This window comes from Lissotriton vulgaris, chromosome 2_1 (assembly GCF_964263255.1).
Source record: "Lissotriton vulgaris chromosome 2_1, aLisVul1.2, whole genome shotgun sequence".
In the NCBI taxonomy this organism is placed as follows: domain Eukaryota; kingdom Metazoa; phylum Chordata; class Amphibia; order Caudata; family Salamandridae; genus Lissotriton; species Lissotriton vulgaris.
This window is the reverse complement of record NC_141687.1, coordinates 1489656868-1489678760: the sequence shown is the minus strand read 5'-3', so window position 1 is coordinate 1489678760 and position 21893 is coordinate 1489656868. Positions and strand designations below refer to the sequence as shown.

Genomic DNA, 21893 nt, shown 5'->3' with positions numbered 1-21893 from the left:
TATGGATAGCTTTATTAAAAGAGGTCTCTGAATACGGAAAACACGAACAATCCTTCAATAAAGATTGACTACAATGCATGCCTATCGGCATATCAATATTAGAGGTGTTAAAGTTCACGATGTCCCAAATAGATGAAGAAGCACCTCGACAGACGGTCAATCAAACTGAGGTTATTTACCATACAGCTAATAAGCTGGGACATATATACAGAAAGTCTGTACACAACGGTTAAATGCCCACACTGGATGTCAGTGATCCAATTAGGTTGTTACAAACCCAAAACAATGGCGATATTGGTAATCACGATGTTAGACATAAAATAGATGAAAATATGTCTATAACTGGGACAGTATGTCTACAAAAATGCCTGGCAACGAAAACAGGCTAAGACAATATTGGGCTGCAATCTTCAAAGTTTTCTCTTTCCTGTTTTTCAGAAGGGGGCGGAACACCTAGTGATATCAGGTGACCTCTGTATCTTATTTTGATTTTGAGCACTTAGTTGTATTCACTATCACTTAATTTGCAGTAGCTATTAGTTAATATGGTCCTGAAGAAAGCAACGACGAATATGTCTTTAGTTTGCTGAAACATGTCGACCACATAGAACATCCAGACAGTCTGTATATTTTTGACTGTCACTAACAACTTCTTTTTACCATTGGAAGGTTGGGTAACACCGGAATAAAGTTATAAGTACCCCCCTATCCTATTTTACATTCACTAGTTTTTTCTTACTTTCACACCCTTTGAGCACTGCAACATCAGTCCCCAAGTTTTGATATTTTTACCCTCAGAACTTTCGAAGCAAGACCTTAGTTAGACCTCACTGATCGGCGGTGGAGCTCCTTCCTACACCAGGACCCCCCCCGTGATAGTTGATTGGCTATCCCAGTAGTGGTCTTGGAGGAATCCCAAATGATGAAGGGCGGTTCCGTGTGGTGACTGATGGGCATCCCTCCTTGATCATCATGGGGATGACCCGCTTTTTTTTAGATACACTTGGTTTGAAGTTGTTATAGGGCACCCTGTTAGGATACATTGAAGTTTTGTATATAACCTTGTGTGGAGTTCCTTTTGTGATGTGCCTAGTGTGTTGCTGCTGTGTGTGTGGGTTGCGCAAATGCTTTACACATTGCCTCTGGAATAATCCTGACAGCTCGTGCCAAGCTACCAAGGGGGTGAGCAGGGGTTATCATCCGTGTGTGACTCCTTTGGCCGGACCAGAGTGGTGGTTTCTGCCTGGATTTGGCGCAAGCCATAGCCAACCAGAATTCCCATTCCTAAATCACTCAATGTGATCTAATCTGCATATCATCTTCGTCCTCCTTTTACTCTGACACTGTGCGGCAGAGAAATTATATTTAAACTATTGTGAACCAGTATTTAATATTGTCTTATCTATTTGGTTTCAAATAAGTCTGAAAATATGTGTGAACAAGGATTACAATATTCCATGTAATATATACAGATTACTCAACCAGACAACTCTTTATAAAAGATTATTGATCCCGTTCCTAAAATACTGTAAATGATCAGGTCCAAATGGAACTGTTCAACTGCTAACACAGGAATAAGAACATGACAGGTTGCAATGGGCTAACACATAAATTTCAGCCATCCCCCTGAATGCTGAACCTGACCAATCATATAAAAACACAATAAAACATGAATAAATAACCCTACATATGTTAAATACCAGACGTAGGGGAATATCCGCCACATACACTATACTTTGTACGGCTTTCTAATCTATCTGTTTAAATTTGCTCATCAAATATTAACTCACCTTCCCCAAGCATGATCTTCCAAATGATAAAAATGGCACCACTGAAAGCTACATGCATGTGTTACATTATTATTGTGCACTGTTTTACATTGTTCCATTGTGCTCAAGTGAACATATCGATGTTCAAACAGCTGAAGACAAATGCTTTGTAATTGAAAACTGATTATCTTGATTTTCATTGTGATTACTCCATAAAGGTGAATAAACCTAAAGTTTTGAAAAAGGAGGAATCTGAGCTGTTTCTTGTATGCGAAGAAGGATGGGCTTGTCCTGATAGATAAAAGGATGACATTCCAAACTTTGTAAGCGCAACCTGAGAATTTTTAGACCTAGTGACTCCACAGTTCTTGGAGAAAATTAGTTGTGCGAGGTCTAGATTGTCATCCTATCATGTAAAGCCCTGTGAATAATGCAGGCTACCTTGAAAAGGCATCTAGCTTCAATTAGAAGCCAATTTTTAGCCATTAGGATGAGAGTGATGTGTTGAGAACTGCTGGCACCCGATGGCAGACAAGTTGCAGTGTAAATGGCAGCTCTTAAAGGGCATTAGATGTGCTTTGGGACTGACATATAGATGGGAGCTAGGGAGTTCAACAGGACCAGAAATAGGACGGCTGATTCAAAATCTTCTGGTGAAATGAGGTACTTGAGACCTGGGAGGAGTCATATTTAGAAGTGAGCCTCTTTAGCTAGAGATTTGGATTGGAGGTACAGATTTTTTCTAGTGTGAAGTCAAAGAATGTTTCTCTCTTTACTGACAATGATTTGCCGTTGAGAGGATTCATCTCCTCCTGCCAGCTTGTGTATTGGAATGTAGAGGAATGTTCTATATGAATTCAGATTTTGTGATTTCAGGTTAAGATAGTGCTTCATCATCCATTCTTGGAGATCTTCTTGAATCTTAGCAAGAAAGGATAGGTCCTCAAGTGTACAAAGATTAGAATATATCTTGGTGTCATCTACATACAGATGAAATTAGATGTTGCGTTGCCTCTGGAGGTTCCATCCATTGATCGAAGAGTTTTTGTGGAAAGGATAGAGCCATAATGAACTCCTTGATGGATGGGCAGGGTGCTAAATAGGGAGTCTGAGAGTTGCATTTGCTGAGCACAGCTGAACAGAAAGGAACTGAAGCAACTCAAAACACAGCCAACGAACTGACAATATATCACAGATCCATACACATAAATACATAAATAAACAGTTGTTTTAAAAGTAACCTAATCTTTGTTTAATAAGTAATTCTTTACAATTCGGTATAAATAAATAACTTTCGGAACTCTGCGAATTAATAATGTTTATTTCTGTGAAAAATCCTAAAATGGTATTTTACATAAACCCCTTTGAGCTTACCATGAGTGTCATTCTTGTGTGTGATCTCCTTGCCTAGATTCGCGGCCGCTGGAATAATGTGATTGTGCTGCATTTCCTACAATTATAAATTTACTGGACTTGTCATATAATCCATCTGTTGCATAATTTGATGATTACAAAAGTTTTTTTTCGCCCAAATTAATCAAGCGTTAATATTAAAAAGCTCTGCACGAGATGCTACAGGGCAGACTCTTTAGAAAATGAGATGGATCGGCGTCTGTTGCTGATTGCTCTATTTACGCGTTAAAGGGGTACTAATGAGATGAAACCTTTACTCAGACAGTATTAATATGTGTTAAAATGACAAAATACAGTTTCAACATGTGTTATGACGAAATTGGAAAATATACTGCCACAGTGTGTGTATATAAAAAAACTTTTGTAATCATCAAATTATGCAACAGATGGATTATATGACAAGTCCATATATATATATATATATTCACTGAAAAAACCATAGGTTTCACACCAGTTATAGTTAGGAATTAGCATTTAAAAAACCTATTAAATTCACTGAAAAAACCATAGGTTTCACACCAGTTATAGTTAGCTGGAAATTTTACTGATATAAAACCATTGAAATTCCCACGTTATAGTTAGATGGACTCACTATAACTTGCGCGTGCAATGCACTGCTGATGACATCACATATTACATCACTCATGACATGGTCAGTGACATCACTCATGACATCACTGATGACACCATCCAGTGAATGTGTGTGTTTCTGAAAAATAAATATATTTTATATATGTATATGTAAAAGTTGATGGAAGAATAAATGTTTAAATAAGTGTCTAAATGGATGGTTTTTAAAAATTGATTGGTTAACTGGCTTAATAAGACATCATCAGCAGTGCATTGCACGCGCAAGTTATAGTGAGTCCATCTAACTATAACGTGGGAATTTCAATGGTTTTATATCAGTAAAATTTCCAGCTAACTATAACTGGTGTGAAACCTATGGTTTTTTCAGTGAATTTAATAGGTTTTTTAAATGCTAATTCCTAACTATAACTGGTGTGAAACCTATGGTTTTTTCAGTGAATTTCATAGGTTTTTTAAATGCTAATTCCTAACTATAACTGGTGTGAAACCTATGGTTTTTTCAGTGAATTTCATAGGTTTTTTAAATGCTAATTCCTAACTATAACTGGTGTGAAACCTATGGTTTTTTCAGTGAATTTCAAAGTTATTTAAATGCTAATTCCTTTGTATATCGAGTTTCTAACCTTTTTTTTTTTACAATTTGCTGTTTTTTTTTAAGTATTCATTTTTTAATAATTTTTTTCTTTTGCGCTCTGGGTGCGCGCTCGGGGAAGCTTTCAGCTAAGCTCTCCTGTAAGCTTTTCCGTGCGCTCATCTGAAAGCGCACCCAGAGCGCAACTGTCGTTCGTGAAAAAAAAATATGAATGAAAAGTTAATAATAATGCAAAACATTTCGTACCATACAAATAAAATTTGTTTTTTTTAATATGGAAAATGATTATGCATTTCTATTAAAGATTGATGACGTCACTTCGGCGCGCAACGTACGTGCCCTCGGAAGCGCCTCCGTGCGCGGCGCCTAAACGCACGCAAAAGCGCCTACGATCGCGCCACGTTTGCGCCCCGGAAGCGCCTACGATCGCGCTGCGTAAACGCACCCGGAAGTGCACCTGAGCGCGCAACGTAAGCGCGTCGGGTCATGTGACCCTAAAATAACACTTTTCATTGGTTGCTAACAGTTTTTTTTTACAATGAATGAAATCCCCACCCATTTCCTTCACTTCTTCTTTCACTTTTGTGACTGAAAGACCTGCCTTTTTTGCTGCTCCATATTCCTGGATTCATCATGGCTGCCAGACCATCCAGCAGTGAAGATGACTCCAATGATTTCATTGATGAAGAGCCTCCTACCCCAAAGGTGAAGGAACATTTCATCTGGAAATTTTTTAAGTTTCCAGAAGGCCAGAAGAAGGTGAATGCACCAAAAGTAGAGTGCAGGATCTGCAAACATGTCCTGTCACGGGGTAACCCCCTAAAAAAATACTCTTTTGGCAACTTCACCATGATTCGCCATGTGAAGAGCAGGCACCCCCAGAATTTTGCCCGGGAAAGTGTCAGGGCTCTGGCACAGGAGGTTCCCAGAGATGGGGCCTCTACATCAACAGGAGGAGCAACTTCTTCTGGAAGAGAACAATCTCAGGGGCAGGTAGCAAACATTCAACCTGCATTCAACCATGGGGTCGTCAGATGCAGATACTGCAATCAACTCCTCACCTATGGGGAGCAAAGTGTCCTGCTCATGGTTCGGGCATTAGAGAACCATCACTGCCCTTCCCACCCCTAATTTTTTTCTTTTCTTTTTGCTCCTGTTGAGCAGTTTCTATTCCCTGTTTTTGTTCCTCTTCAGTTAAAAGAAGAAAACCAAAAGTTCTTTTCAGAACTACCTCCAATTCTCATCAAAGAGCTATAATCTTAAAAAATGAAGAGTAAGTGAAATATAGTGCATTGATAATTGAAAGGAGAATGAGTAAGAAAGAACAGAAAGGTATGAGAGGTGAAAGGAAGTGAAGTAGGAGGACTGAAAGAAGGTGAGTGTTAGAAAAGAAAGTTATGACACAGTGAATAAACTGGAGGCCTCATTTCTGAAAAGTGACGCATCGCTACGTGAAAATAGCGATGCGTCACTTATCTGGACGCACTCCTTATGACATTCCAGATGTGTCATATTTAATGTATAACGAATCATATCGCAAGGAGTTACAGATACGTCAGTATTTCTGACATATCTGTAAACACAAAAGTAACGCATTGCAGGAGTGCGTCACAAAAGTGACGCAACTCCAGTAATGTGTCCTTTCACATGGAAAAAGCACCATGTGAAAGGTTTGCTGTGAAGCAGGCGCAAGATTTTGGCGCAACTGCATCCTAAAAGTGACGCACTGCGTCATTATTACCAAGCTTTTTGCAAGGAACACCCCCTCTGCATGCATTATACCTGACACTATTTTTTAAAAAGTGACGCATCTAGGTACATGGGTCACTTTTTAAAACTCAAATATTTACAACAAGGGGTGGTGAGGGACAGAGTCTCTGAATTAAACAGAATACTCTCACCCAGTCAAGAGATCAGGGCTAGATCCAACACCGTTTTTTAGCTCACTGCACCATCCCAGTTTCAGAACCTGGCTGTATGCAAATTAGTCTGTTCCTGTCCCAGTGCATGATGGGAACAGGGCAAACCAAACTACACAAGCCAATTCTTACACTGGGAAGGAAACAAGCTACCGGGGACCGGTTTCTGGCATTTCAGCCTCTTCGGCCCGGCTTGCTTGAATCCTGATGGTGCAATGCTCACTGCTCCATCAGGATTCAAGCAAGCCGGGCCGAAGAGGCTGAAATGCCAGAAACCGGTCCCCGGTAGCTTGTCTCCTTTCTGGTAAAGAATTGGCTTGGTAGTTTAGTCTGCCCTGTTCCCATGATGCACTGGGCCAGGGACAGACTGATTTGCATATAGCCAGGTTCTGAGCTGGGATGGGGCAGTGAGATAAATAACGGTGATGGATCAAGCCCTGATCTTTGGACTGGGTAAGAGTGGTCTGCTCAATTCAGACACTCTGTTCATCACCACCCCCTTTTGTAAATCGATTTTGGCCACTATAGGTGTGGCAGGGTATACTCAGACATGAGTCCCTTTCTCACTGCTCCATCAGGATTCAAGCAAGCCGGGCCGAAGAGGCTGAAATGCCAGAAACCGGTCCCCGGTAGCTTGTCTCCTTTCTGGTAAAGAATTGGCTTGGTAGTTTAGTCTGCCCTGTTCCCATGATGCACTGGGCCAGGGACAGACTGATTTGCATATAGCCAGGTTCTGAGCTGGGATGGGGCAGTGAGATAAATAACGGTGATGGATCAAGCCCTGATCTTTGGACTGGGTAAGAGTGGTCTGCTCAATTCAGACACTCTGTTCATCACCACCCCCTTTTGTAAATCGATTTTGGCCACTATAGGTGTGGCAGGGTATACTCAGACATGAGTCCCTTTCTCACTGCTCCATCAGGATTCAAGCAAGCCGGGCCGAAGAGGCTGAAATGCCAGAAACCGGTCCCCGGTAGCTTGTCTCCTTTCTGGTAAAGAATTGGCTTGGTAGTTTAGTCTGCCCTGTTCCCATGATGCACTGGGCCAGGGACAGACTGATTTGCATATAGCCAGGTTCTGAGCTGGGATGGGGCAGTGAGATAAATAACGGTGATGGATCAAGCCCTGATCTTTGGACTGGGTAAGAGTGGTCTGCTCAATTCAGACACTCTGTTCATCACCACCCCCTTTTGTAAATCGATTTTGGCCACTATAGGTGTGGCAGGGTATACTCAGACATGAGTCCCTTTCTCACTGCTCCATCAGGATTCAAGCAAGCCGGGCCGAAGAGGCTGAAATGCCAGAAACCGGTCCCCGGTAGCTTGTCTCCTTTCTGGTAAAGAATTGGCTTGGTAGTTTAGTCTGCCCTGTTCCCATGATGCACTGGGCCAGGGACAGACTGATTTGCATATAGCCAGGTTCTGAGCTGGGATGGGGCAGTGAGATAAATAACGGTGATGGATCAAGCCCTGATCTTTGGACTGGGTAAGAGTGGTCTGCTCAATTCAGACACTCTGTTCATCACCACCCCCTTTTGTAAATCGACTTTTTAAAACTCTGCACCATATTGTATCTGCATCAGGTATAATGTATGCAGAGGGGGCAATCCCTCGCAAAAAGCTTGGTAATAACAACGTACTGAAATCTATGAGATTTCCCCGCGTCACTTTTAGGATGCTATTGCGTCAAAATTTTGCGCCGGCCTCGCATCACTTTTATGTTTACACATATGTCAGAAATACTGACGTATCTGTAACTCCTTGCAACATGATTCGTCATACATTAAATATGACACATCTGGAATGTCATAAGGACTGTGTACAGAAAAGTGACGCATCACACCAGCAGTGTAATAAAATGTGCCTCGTTGCACTATATTTAAAGGATGCAACAGCATCCTAAAAGTGACGCAGTGAAATCTCAAACATTTCACTGCGTCGCTATTACAAAGCTTTTTGTGGGGGAACACCCCCTCTGCATGCATTATACCTCACGCAGATATAATGTGGCGCTTGATTTTAAAAAGTGACCCATCTACCTAGATACCTCACTTTTTAAATATAACGCAACGCAACACATTTTTTTACACTACTGGTGCAATGCGTCACTTTTCTGTGCGCACTCCTTATGACATTCCAAGTAACGCATTGCTGGAGTGCGTCACAAAAGTGACGCAACTCCAGTAATGTGTCCTTTCAAATGGGGAAAGCAGCATATGAAAGGTCTTGCCTCAGTCTAACACCTGCTGTAAAGCAGGCACAAGATTTTGACGCAACAGCATCCTAAAGCTGACGCAGTGAAATCTCAAAGATTTCACTGCGTCGCTATTACAAAGCTTTTTGCGGGAGAACACCCCCTCTGCATACATTATACCTGACGCTATTTTTAAAAAGTGACGCATCTAGGCACATGGGTCACTTTTTAAAACTCTGCGCCATATTGTATCTGCAACATGATTCGTCATACATTAAATATGACACATCTGGAATGTCATAAGGAGTGCGCACAGAAAAGTGACGCATAACACCAGCAGTGTAATAAAATGTACCTCGTTGCACTATATTTAAAAAGTGACGCATCTAGATAGATGCGTCACTTTTTAAATATTGCATAACAATGCGCATTTTTTTACACCGCTGGTGCGTCACAAAAATTGACGCACAGGAAGCGCAAAACTAACAGCGCAGGGCCTTCATAAATATGGTCCTGAATTTTCCCCGTGCTTCCGGTGCGCGTACCATGCGCTTCCCCCGCGCAAAACGAAAAAAAAATGTTAATGCCCTGCAGGACCCTATTTTAGTCCCTACATCAAACCTAGGGGGTCAGAGGGGGTCTACTCTTCCCCCTTATGGTCATTTGCCCCTTTTTTTTTCAAACCCCTTGTGTCTCGATTTTACCGAGACACAAGATGGCGGCCGCTCCGCACTGTTTAGAATGTTTACAGACAACTGAGATCCAATCAGCTTCCTGCGCGCAAGTCGCGTGTCGCGCCTGGAGCGCACTCCCGTGCGCGCACGGGAGAGCGCCTATAGATATATATATTTTTTTGAACCTAAATTACTCAAAATCCACTGGAGCACATATCTTGAGACATAGCAAAGGCACATCGGGCTACCAGTTCCTACAATTTTGCCAAGTTTGGTGGAAATCCATTCAGCCGTTCGGGCTAAAAGTGAAATCGACCGCCCTATGGAAATTAACATGGGGAAAACGCGTTTTGGGACCCCCCTTTTATCTCGGCCCCCGCTTGACGAATCCCCCCCAAACTTTCAGGGAAGGACCGGACCGCCATGAGACCATTTTCCTGAAAATTTCAGGCAGATTCGTCAACCGGCGCCAAAGTTATTCAAAATAGAATGTTGAGATTTAACATTGAAAATTATCCTAACTATAACTACCTACTGGCGACCGCCAGTAGGTAATATATATATATATATATATATATATATATATATATATATACCACACAACTTGGCGTTTCTTTCCACATCATTTATTCAAACCTACCACATAATTCGGTAATTCGGTCTCCCTGTACTACTTACCTGTAGTAGCCCTCCTTTTATCATTTTGACTTCCGAAATAAATATGCTTTTATCAGTGACACAGCTGTGCAGACAGAACTGCAATATTTGCCATACCAAGAGAAATGGGATGATTAAAAGGGATGACAAAGGCGTACGTTGATTCATAAATCTGACATTATTTATTGTATTCATATATTAATGTTCGCTCATTTCGGGAACCTCTGTCATTACAGCGATGAAGCTCCAGGAGGTCAGCTGGTTACAGATAAGTTCCGCATTGACTGGGATTCGGTGCTTGTCAACTCTCACAATGTCATCGTGGCTCGCTTCGATGGCAGGGGAAGCGGATTTCAGGGACTTAAAATCCTACAGGAGGTGCACCGAAGCTTAGGATCCGTGGAAGTAAAAGACCAAATCACCGCAGTAGAGTGAGTATGGCAAAAATGGTGTAAATTGTTGTTACACCGACTTTGGCACAAGAATTATAAGTAAAGATGCAACTGCTCATTTTGTCTCAAAATCAAATCTTCGAAAGTTCGTTTGGTGATTTTAAAAATATAGATTATTGTTATGAATGTTCATTTGTCTGTGAAAATAAAATAATGTGTTGCATGGCTTATTCATAACGGGGTGTGTTGTGGGACTGTCTGCAGCATTCAATTTATGAATTTGCGTCAGGTTTACACATTATAAGAAGAAGGACTGCGATCTGAAAAATAATACCTCATTCATTCAAGGGTTCATTTAGCAATTTATGTTTTCGTTATGTGCCTGAGAATATCAACCAAATGTTGCTGATGTGCATGCATGGGAATTTTGACTCAAATTTCCCTGACACTTATCAACAGATATTGGAGGTCATAGGCGTATCACCTAAAACTTGCACTGAGCAAGCACTGAGTTAAGACTCAATGGGGGAGATTTTTAGTGCTTAATTTGTAAAATATGAAGTGCAGTTGCTCACATTTTTTTTAGGAGGCTCAACCCACTTACTCTAGTTGGGTCAACCACATCCTCAACTGGTACTGCTGTCTACTTGGGAGGTAACTTTCTTCTCTGGATTATGGCCCGGAGGCCCAGGCTACTCACTGCACCTTTACTTTCCATCTCGTATTCACCTTTTTTTTTTTTGCAGATTATTATAGCGGTTTACGTGAGCACTAGGTATGTTACAGTAACACACATTAATTTACTTGATAGGCATGGGCAAATTACGTGATTTGCCCAGAATCACTGGATGTTGAGCCCACCCCGAGACGCGAAGATGGACCTGGTTCCTCCGTTTAAAAGTAGGCAGCTGTGACCATTATGACTCATCCTCTGCCCTTGACATGGAATCAGCAATGCTCCTTTCTGTCCCAGGCACTACCACTGTGTAAAGTACAATGCATTCTCCGTTTTGGTCGCAAGCTCTTCCCAGCTTCTGACTGGACTGGAAGTCCCCGAGCACTTCTCAGGTGCACTCGTCTATCTCCATCATATAAGAAGCTACTGAAATCTCCACTTCCGGCCTATTTTGCAATTACCACACCAGAATGTATTGTTAGGCCATAACAATGGCACACCCAAATCTACAAATACCAATGTATCAGAACTGCACAACAAAAACACAAGCGGATGAAATATGCATTCCGACCACTATTAAACATAGACAGGACACTGGTCCTTTCTAGCGTCCAGTTAATTAGAGATGCACTTGTGCAAACACCATGTCACAAACAAAACTTTCCTTACAGCTTGCCTAGTTTCATTTTGTAATTTTTTGTGTGTTTCCTATCATAACATTAATTGCTGTTTTTGAGTGCAAATTTTAGGCCAGTCACGCATTGCAATCCTATGGCCAATCCATGCGAAAAAGCAGAGCCAAATTTTCATGGTCATTATAGATATTTTTTCTGAATGAGCTTCAGCAGATGTTAAACGTTTAAACATTTTTGCTGACATGAATAATATCCAGAAAGATTCTGTACCACTTTACCTTTTCTGAAAAGTTGAAATGGTTTCTCAAGGCAGAGACAGCACACACAATATTTTAAGAATACCTTTTTTAATGTCCGCTAGCAGTGTCAAAGGGCAGCAGTGTAACAAAGGACTCTGTTACCTGTTAAGGTCTAATTTTTAAACTGTGTTAAACAATTAAGTAAATAAAACATATATGCAAGCAACCTTGTAGGGTGGTGAGGACACAGAGAGGAAACTTCAACTAGGAAGACAGACATGCTCTGCAATAAGTATCGTCTAGGAGTTACCAGACCATACATTCTGACATTTTCCTAAGCTACCCAAGATGTTCTGTGTTTGTCTCATACTAAACCGATCATTTGTTTTAAACCCCCACTTCTCCTTGGCTGTCTACTCTATGAACTTGTTGAGCATTTGTGCAGCATGTCTGGCTGGCACCATATTTTAAACAACTAAAGATGACAAGCATTGGCAAAGCCAATAGGTGTTGCATAAGTACGAACTATTGCCTTTGACAATCAGGTGGGGGTGGTGAACGGCAGGGCAGGTGGGGGGTTTGAACAGAAGGGTAGGGAAAGGGAGTGCGGGTGAGGGTGGTGATGGTAAAGAAGGGTTGTCAGTAAATCGGAGGGTGGTTGGAGGTGGGAACCAGGACTGACAAAAAAGCATTTAACCAAAATAGGTCCAGTTACTTCAAAAAGATCAGATTTTGGGCAGATAGCAGGTTTACATAATAATGGATTAAAGACTACACCATCTTGACAAAGTAAGCGAGGGTGACGGAGGAAAAGATAAAACGTCTTCCACCCACATCCCTACAACTGTACAGAGGCAACTTATTCATTACTAATAACTGCCTAAAAATGGCAAAATTCAGCTGTTTACAAAACAGTGGCATAAATAAGTGAATCAGTGCTAAAAATATGACAAAAACACAAAAGGCGTGTACTGTGGGAAGACTATAGATATAAGATATTTGGTAAAACTTGATTAGGTCTAATGGTATGCATTTATTGACTGGCTGACCGCAGTTAAGAATGTATGTTTAGAGATGCAGCTTATGGATTGTTTAACATTTAGTTGAACTTTCTGTTAATATAAAAAGTACTAAAATGAGCTGCACCTTTACTTGTAGTAAATAAGTTATTAGTGATAAACAATCACTTGAACTGAAGGACAGACATTGCATCTAAAAACTGCTGTAAAAAAACCCTATAGTTTAGGGCCATGCCAAAGAATTGCAAGTGTAGAATATGTGGAAGGTTTTTCCACAAGATGATAGGAAGTACCTACAAGCACGTATGTATGATCAATCTGTGGACGGAGTACACTCATGTAAAAAAAAAATCGAACCCAAATTGTAGTCTGCCCTAAAAAGTAAACCTTAGGTAGAGAACAATTTTTTTGCTTTTTGTACAAATAACCCTCAGCGAGCAGTAATGTAAATATTGTGTGTGTACACATTGAAAGAGGTCACAATTAACTTCTAGGTTTAGGGATTTTTAGAGCGCATGGCTACCCGCAGGAATCCCAGCGTTGATAAAGAAACAGGACAGGAGAATATCTTGTACAGAGATTAGGAGGAACAGCCATGTTTTAAGTCTCTTTTTAAAGGACTGTTTGTTTCCAATCAGTCGGAACTCTGGGTCCATACAATTCCAAAGTTTGGGTAACAAGTGTGTGAATGACCTTCCAACACATCTAGATCTCTTGATTCTGGTGGTGTTCCTCAGAAAATTCAACCCTGATCTGAGATGGCGACGGGGTGAATATTGGGAAATCAGAGTTTGTAACAAGACGGGGCCTCTGCCATATATGGCTCTATACATGTATGGGAGCAGAGGGACCTGAATTTGATCCTGGCCTGAACCAGGCTAGCAAGAGATGTCATTTCTTACAAAGATCTTGGAGCCCACCCATTGCTCACCATTCATCAGCATGTGCCGGCTTCACTTCCTCTTCTTTTGTCTGAAGCATACACCAAGTATTAATTGCTTCATTTTGATTCCACTGCTCTTGCTGTGGCTGAGGTATACCTTTTCTTTATGATTCCCCTCATAGTTGTTGCTTCTTCCCTCTCACCTCTTCTTGTCTGTATCTCTTCCTTCTTCTCTCCCATCCTTCCTTGTCAGTGTTGTCACTTTCTTTCCCAGCCCCCTTTTCCATGTTTATTCTTCCCTTCCCACCCTCATCCATGTTGCTTCTTCCCCTCCCACCCCATTGTCCATATTGCTTCTACCTTTACACTGTCCATCATTTACTGAGGTTCAGAGTTCAAAGCAATTGCATGAAAAGGGGTTTTCTAGGAGTGTTTAAGTGTTTTATACTAATGTTACTCAAGAAAAGTGTGACCGAATTTATGCAAGAAAAAACAGGTTTTGTCCCCGCAGAGCTTTTTGCAAACTAACAACGGATTCAGCTAGACATCACAGCAAAAGTATCCAGCCCTGTGGAGCTTTGTCCAATGACACCATCAACCCTCGCTGCGATAGAGAATTATTAGAAAAAAAAGTAACTGAGTTCAAAGGTTAAACCTTGGACTGGGGCTTGGCAGCAAGTTTATCTAACTCACAACTTTGAAGGGCCCTCAACGGCTACAGCCTTGGACCTTGCCCCATGGAGGATTTTGACTTCCATTTAAGAAGTTTGACTGGGACGATTCAGTTGGTGTATTTCACTTTTACTCCATAGTAGTTGACCCGAAATCACTCCCAAGTCCCAGAAAGCAGCGATCTGTTGTTTTTCAATGGTTCTTTACTTTCTTTAAGTGTTTTTTTTCCTTAAAACTTTAACAATTCATATGTTTGGTTGCCATAATCTTATTTTAATGAGCTTTATGTCATTTTCCTCATTAAGGGCCAGATGTAGGTAATTCATATTTACCGACTCTTAAATACCGAATTTTACCGATTCGGTATTTAAGAGTCGGTAAATATGAAGGGGAGAGATGTAGATATTACAGATTCTCTAAATACCGAATCATTAAGATTCGGTATTTATCGAATCTGTAAATACCGAATCGGTATTGCCCATTGATTCCTATGGGCCTTAAAGCCCATAGGAATCAATGGGCAATACCGATTCTGTAATTACAGAATCGGTAAATACCGAATTTTGCAAGGGTGCAGGGGGTGTCACTTTGACACCCTCTGGCACCCCAAAAATAGGCATGTGCGCCATGTGGCACACAGACATGCCCTAAGGGATTCGGTATTTTAACACCCAATTGGATTGGGTGGTAAAATACCGAATTTGTAGGGCCTTTGGGACTCAGAAGAGTCCCACCTACATCTGGGAATTACCGAATCGGTAAAAATACTGATTCAGTATTTTACAGATTCTGTAAATTTACCGATTCGGTAAATTTACAGAATCTGTAAAATCTGGCCCCCTACATCTCAAGATGCCAAATACCGGTCGGAAACGGCCGAATTCGGCCGTTTCCGACCGGTATTTGCCACCTACATCGGGCCCTAAATCTTTCTAAATTGGTTTTAACATTTTATTATGTTAATTCTTTACTTGAAAATTGCTTATACTGCTTTAACTTAACACACAATTCTCTTTGGAGAGCCTGCTGCCTTTGCCATTGCTACCAGAGGTTGAGGAGAGCTTCTCTCAGAACTATATTTTCTCCTAAGTAGATTACATTTATCAAGTTGGTAGGGATCACCCACTCCCAAATTAATACCCCAATTTCTGTCTGGTATTTGCCTTGTGATTTGTTTCAGCTTCCTTTAGCTATTGCTTGAAGAACGTTTCATTCACATTATGATCAGATCAGAAGTTTAATTCAGTCTCAACAGTTATTGCCCATTTTTTGTATTAGTCCCTCATCCTAAAGAGTGATTCTCATTGCAGTGTATAGATGGTGGACTTAGGCATCCACACACTGCAAAAGCAGTGGAGAAGTGTGGCTCACTGGTTAGAGGAGGCAGACCTGGAAGCAGAGGTCAGCCCGGGACCAGGGTTCAATTCCCGGCTCGGCGGGGTCTTGAGTCTTAAAATGTCCATGGACTTGACAATTCTTGCTCTGGTGCTTACTTGATTCACGGGTGCACACTCTGTGACTCTGGGCAATAGCTTTCTTAATCTCCACAACGGCCCCTCACGGCGGGATGCCTGGCTTTCACCTTGCGGATACACTGCCGGGGTTATCTCACAGGGGAATACCAGGACGGGTCCCTAAGCAAGCGCTTAGAAACCGCTCAGTGATTTGCACTATATAAATTCCTGTACATTTACATTTACATTTTGCCCCAGATCTATTTCTACTTTTCTGCTTTTATTACTCTAAAGGTGAATCTGCAATTGAATATCATTTTCACCTAACTAGGATATTACAATGTTGCTGACATTGCATCAGTTTTGCAGTTGACTGAGTTTATGTACCTAAGTGGGATTTTTGCTTGTAAATTTCCACACTCATGCTGACATTGCACCTTTGGATAATCTGTCTCTTAAATGTGATTTTTGTATCCAAAAAGTAATATTTCATCCAATGTGTTTTCATACCTAAATGTTATTTTTGCTTCTGTGTTTTCACTCTCTCATTAATGTTGCACATAGTATGATTTTGCAGCTAAACAAGTCTTTCTTGATAAATGTAATTTGTGCTCTTAAAACCGTTTCCACACTTCTGCTAATATTACATGAAAGATAATTTTATACCTAATGTGATTTTGCAGAAATGCGATCCACACATAATCCTCTGTGGAATTGGTAAGTTCATGGTCCAATACAGAGATCGGAATCTCCTCTTCTTCTTTTGATTGTTTCATGCCTTGAACAATTTAATAGCTTCTGGCAAGGCAGGGGACGTTAGCAATAGAACAATCCTACTATTTCTACTGAATATGACAACACTAGCTACCCTCCGCCAGTGCCCAATCCCCCAATTATCACCCACATCGCTCAGGAAATGAAATAAGACAATAAAATGCCAGCATAAATCAGATTTGGTCAGACAATAACAGAGAGAACAGTAAACAATATGCACACTGATACAGACTAAAATACTGCCAAGGTCCAAATCCATAGGCCTTCTTGTAGCCACTACCACCCCTCAACATAGACTTACCCTGCATACCAATTTCAGTCGAGCGTCTCCAAAACAACAGAACGCAAAATCACTGTTGACAGAAGGAGACTACCACCCATAAGAATAATTTACACGAGAGCTGTGATTACTTGCTTCATATTTTATTACAGGAACTTACTACTACTTAACAAGAGAAGAAATATCCTATGAGCTACGCAAAGTAAACATCTTGATATCAAACTTAAGCTAGATCGTATGTTTGAAATAGTACAAAGACTCCATCCCTCATTGCTACGAGCACTCTTCTCTCAGGAACTTCACTGTAAACAGAGCCTCATGCTCACGCACACGCACACACTCCAGGTCCCACTTTTAAAAGAATTACTTCATGTGTATTACCCTTCACACCAAACAATCCCAAATACTCTGTGATCACAGATTCCCCAACATTAAATGTCACATCTGTTGTCATCAAGGTCTGTGACATCGATGCTATGATGCTGGTTCAGCTCATTTTCCACACCACTACCCCACTATTCCATGCTTCCAACCAGCCCACCTAAATTGGGCTGAAAAGAATGGTGGTGGGTTTTCAATTCTTCCCAATTCCAATGATTCACTGTGGAGATGTGTAACACTGTACATAATTCAAAGAGCCTCAACATCTTATGTCAACCATCTGACAGTAGAGAAGGGATGGTATAACGCTGACAATCGCATGTCTTCAGGTGATCAGAATTATCTAGAAATTCAACCTTCACTGGAAAAAATACTAATTCATCTTTCCTCAAATGCTTATTTTTGGCGTCAACCTATTTCAGCCTCGCACCTTCCCTATTCACAGGAGGGGTTTCTGATGAGCCCTGTCAAATTGGTTTGGTTAAGCCATGCGTTTATTGCTCACAATATCCTGCCCCTCATTTACCCTTTCCTTTTTATAAAAGAGACATAAGTGACAAATAGACAAGCCACAAGTTGAGTCACATTTATAACAATTGACAAATTCATCTGGTCTGAGGTTAACGTGTTAATGTGAGCAAACGTAGACCTTAGCAAATGTGCATAGACTGTTTGGTGTAGCTATGTGCAACCCTATGTCTTCTGTGTCTCCTATGTGCTCTAATTTTAATTGCCCAAGCTTGTGGTACAGCTGCTTTTTATTTCCTAAAATTGCAGGGCCTTTGGGATGAAGCACTGCATTTTTGGCGAATACAAAATAGGACACAGACATAGGAGGCACTGAAAAAGGCAGAATACAGAGAGGCACAGGACACATAGTCTGAACACTTTTGTACATCATGTGTCAGTAAATTGAAACATTTTAAAGTTGCAGCTAGGAGGCACTGAAAAACTGGTGTTCTGGAGCAACATTCCAACATTGTGAAATGAATGCACTCAGGAAAATAGGAATGAAGTATACAGAAGAAAATATGTTTTTGTGATTGTGGGTTGGTAGCCTCAGAGGCTCTCAAGGTAGGGACGAGGCCAACATTATTTTTAGAAATATAACTACCCCAGCAACACATTTGGGATTATATCAGATAATGTACCATAATCAAGTACTTTTTGAGGATGTTACAAACCTCCGACATTTTAAGCCTAAATAAAAACTAGTCTGTTATCCCTCCCCACATTTATAAAGAACCTAACACAGACCAGAAAGTAAATCTGCTGAACTGCATTGTATGAAAGGGAGAAAGAAATGCACCATAACTACTAAGATACAGTACTCTTCTCCTCTCTCCCTGAACTGGCACACTTTTGGCTGTCATGCTCCAATGCAGACTCCCTTGCTCCATAGTGCATTGGTATTTGCATTGTAGGAAGCATTGTTTTTGTGCTGGAAAGGGTTACTTCTAGTACAAAAACTATGCTTTAAGAAATGTTTCACTTTGCATGCGTGCTGTACAAAGCAGCACATATGAAAAGTGGGAAAAACAAGGAGAAATGAAAACATTTCTTCTTGTTACACCTATCTCTAGAAAGTGTAGTAGGCGAATTCATAGAATACGAAAACATAGAAACCACATTGGAGGAAACCAAATCACGTGAAACCAAATTGAAGGGAAAACAATTTTAAGAAAATACAAAAAAATCGTAAATTAAAGGACACATTTCACATTTTAAAGAAATTATAACTTTTAAGAAAATACAAAATGACATTACACTTGGGTAGAGTCTTGCACTACTGTGGGGTGTTTGGGCTCAGGGATGGATCATATTTAGGATGATGAGGGGGTTCTTAGAGGTCAAGAATAATTGGTGTTAGTGCTTAGACTGGGGTTTTCAGGGTTCAGAGATGGGTGGAGTGTTGTTATGTTATGTTATGACATATTTATAGAGCGCGCAGCTACTCAAAAGAGTGTCCCGGCGCTAACAGACCATCCACAATCAAACCAGGCAGGGCAACTCTAGACATATGAGAGTATTGTTGCAAAAATAGCCATGTTTTTAGTTGCTTCCTAAAGAGCCAGATGTCAGACAATTGTCTTAAAGTGGTCAGGAGTTTGTTCCATAATTGGGCAACTTGAACTTGAAAGGTCTGACCACCTTTACGAGAGCGTGCAAATTTAGGTACACTCATCAAGGACAGATTGGATGATCTAAGGACTCTCCCAGGTTTATAGAAGCTCACTCTTCTCTTGATGTATTGAGCACCAGAGCCTTGTAAAGCTATATAGGCCAGTGTCAAGGCTTTAAACTGAATTCTGCAGCGAATGGGAAGCCAGTGTAGGTTCCTCAGATGGGCAGAGATGTGAGCCTGGCGACCCAACCTAAGGATGGCTCTGGCTGCCGCATGCTGCACCACCTGGAGTTTATTTAATAAATATTCTGGGAGGCCTGAATAAAGGATGTTAGCGTAGTCCAGTCGAGATGTAATGAGGGCCTGGACTACTGTCCTTCTATGGTCAAGAGAAAGTAGAGGTAAAAATTTACGGATGGTCTTCAAGGTTCCATAGCAGGTCCCTGCCACTGATTGAACCTGCTTCTTCATATCCAGGGAGTCATCCATTTGCACCCCAAGATTCCTGACTACTCTGACCGAGGACTGGGGAGGGGACATATTGGAGGGCCACCACTGCCTCCATTCATTGGGATTAGAGACCCCAAAGAGAATCTCCTCTGATTTGGCTGAGTTACAATGCAGCTGATTAAGGCTAAACCAGGAAAAACATTTCTTTAGGCAGTTATTAATTCCATCGCCGTCAAACGCTTCACCTTTTGTACAAGTAAACAATAGCTGTGTGTCGTCAGCATAAGATATAATCTTGGCTCCTGCCTCTTCAGCCAGACGAGCAACAGGGGTCACGTTTACATTAAACAATAGAGGACTGAGCATAGATCCCTGCCGTACCCCCACTTTCATGGGAGGAATACATGAGGAGAACGGCGGGATCCAAACTTCCTGCCTTCTGTTCTCTAAAAAGGAGGAGAACCACTTTAACACCCTGCCCCCTACTCCGCAATCCATCAATCTCTGGAGGAGTCTATCATGGGGCACGGTGTCAAATGCGGCTGACAGATCTAGCAGTATTAAAACTGCTCTTCTGCCAGAGTCAATAGTCTCTTTTATGGAATCGGAGATTTCTAGGAGAGCTCTTTCCGTGCTAAAATTAGCGCGGAATCCAGATTGGCTCATATGAAAGAGGTTGTTTGACTCTATATATTTGGTGGTGACTTGGTTCACGTATTTTTCAATAGATTTTGCGAAAAAAGGTAGCAGTGAGATGGGCCTATAGTTGGAGGCCTCAGATGGATCTCCTGAGAGTTTTTTCAAGAGTGGTATAATTTTGGCCTGCTTCCAAGTGGAAGGAACCTTCCCACTGCTTAGAGACAGATTAAGCACTCTGTTCACATCAGTATTAATATTGTCTGCCACCTTTGACAGGGTTTTAGCAGGGCAGGGGTCTGATGGGGAGCCTGTTCTAATACTTTTCATAATCGCTAGGGATTGTTCCAGAGTGATCGGGGGAAACTGAAGAAAGGAGGGGTTGCATGCTGGTGTTTTATCCAGTGTGTGGTGGTGATGGCTTTTTAAGGTTCACGGATGAATGGTTATTAGGTGTGTGAGGCATTTCTAGGTTTCAGGGATGGATGGAGTGTATGGGTGTCGAGGAGTACTAGGGTTCATGGATGAGTGGAGTTTAGGGTTGGCGAGGGTTTTTATGGTTCAATTATGGGTAGCGGCAGGGGTGGTGAAGAGTTTTTAGGATTTATGATGGGGAAGAGTTTAGGGTGGTGAGATGTTTTAGGGATTCAGGAACTGTTGTGTAGTTCCTATAAATCAATACAGGATCTGCGCGTTTAGACATTATAAACTGCAGGATTGAGGTCCAGACTGATGTTAGAAACCCCCACCGGGTATCAAAGCCTGTTGACCAGCTAGCTCACAGTGCCACTAGAAATCCCTCTTACCAAGGAGAGAATGGTTCTTGACGACTATCGAACATGACAACCCTGATCCCTCAGGAACGTGGAAACAGTGTGATACTTTTCGTTCAGTCACTCATGCTCAATTTGTCTCAGAGAGATACACAGATGAAACAGTGGGGATGTTTTTCAATAAACATTATTCGAACCAGCGTAATTCTAGTGTAAACTAGGTGTGCTCAACCATTAGACAGAAAAAAGATATAAATTATTAGAAGCACTAACAGAGTAAAAGGATGGTAGATTTCTACCATTGTGCTAAAACAATGAATACAGGCAAGTATATAAAATACATGACAGTAATAATGTATACTCTTACGTTGAAACCCTAACTAGATGTACCTAAGTGTACCTAGCATGTATGTAGGTGTAAAGCCAAGAATGCCTCAAGGATAAAGTCAACCCCATTACCGGACGTGAGAGACTGTGAGACCCAGTGCAGGAACCCCAGAGTCTTGCGTCAGTGTGTCAGCATGGAAGTCCTTTTCTCCTCTGACTACCACAGCAAGATATGGTGCTAATATACCCAAAGTGATACCCTCAAGGGTTCTACCTTGCTGTATCATGTTGGACTTAAGATGATGGAAAGAATGACCATTATACAGAGTTAATATACAGAACATGGTAGTCCTGCTGAGTTTCCAAGAA

At 41.3% G+C, this 21893-nt stretch overlaps 1 protein-coding gene across 2 annotated transcripts in view; it reads left to right on the top strand.

The window, feature by feature from the left end:
* DPP10 (dipeptidyl peptidase like 10) overlaps positions 1 to 21893 on the top strand; it is a 1575897-nt gene that overhangs the window by 1473655 nt on the left and 80349 nt on the right. For both annotated transcript variants that reach the window (XM_086957361.1, XM_086957360.1), the window contains exon 20: positions 10045 to 10239. In XM_086957361.1, coding sequence (XP_086813487.1) covers positions 10045 to 10239 — 195 coding nt within the window. The remainder of the gene's footprint in view (positions 1 to 10044; positions 10240 to 21893) is intronic.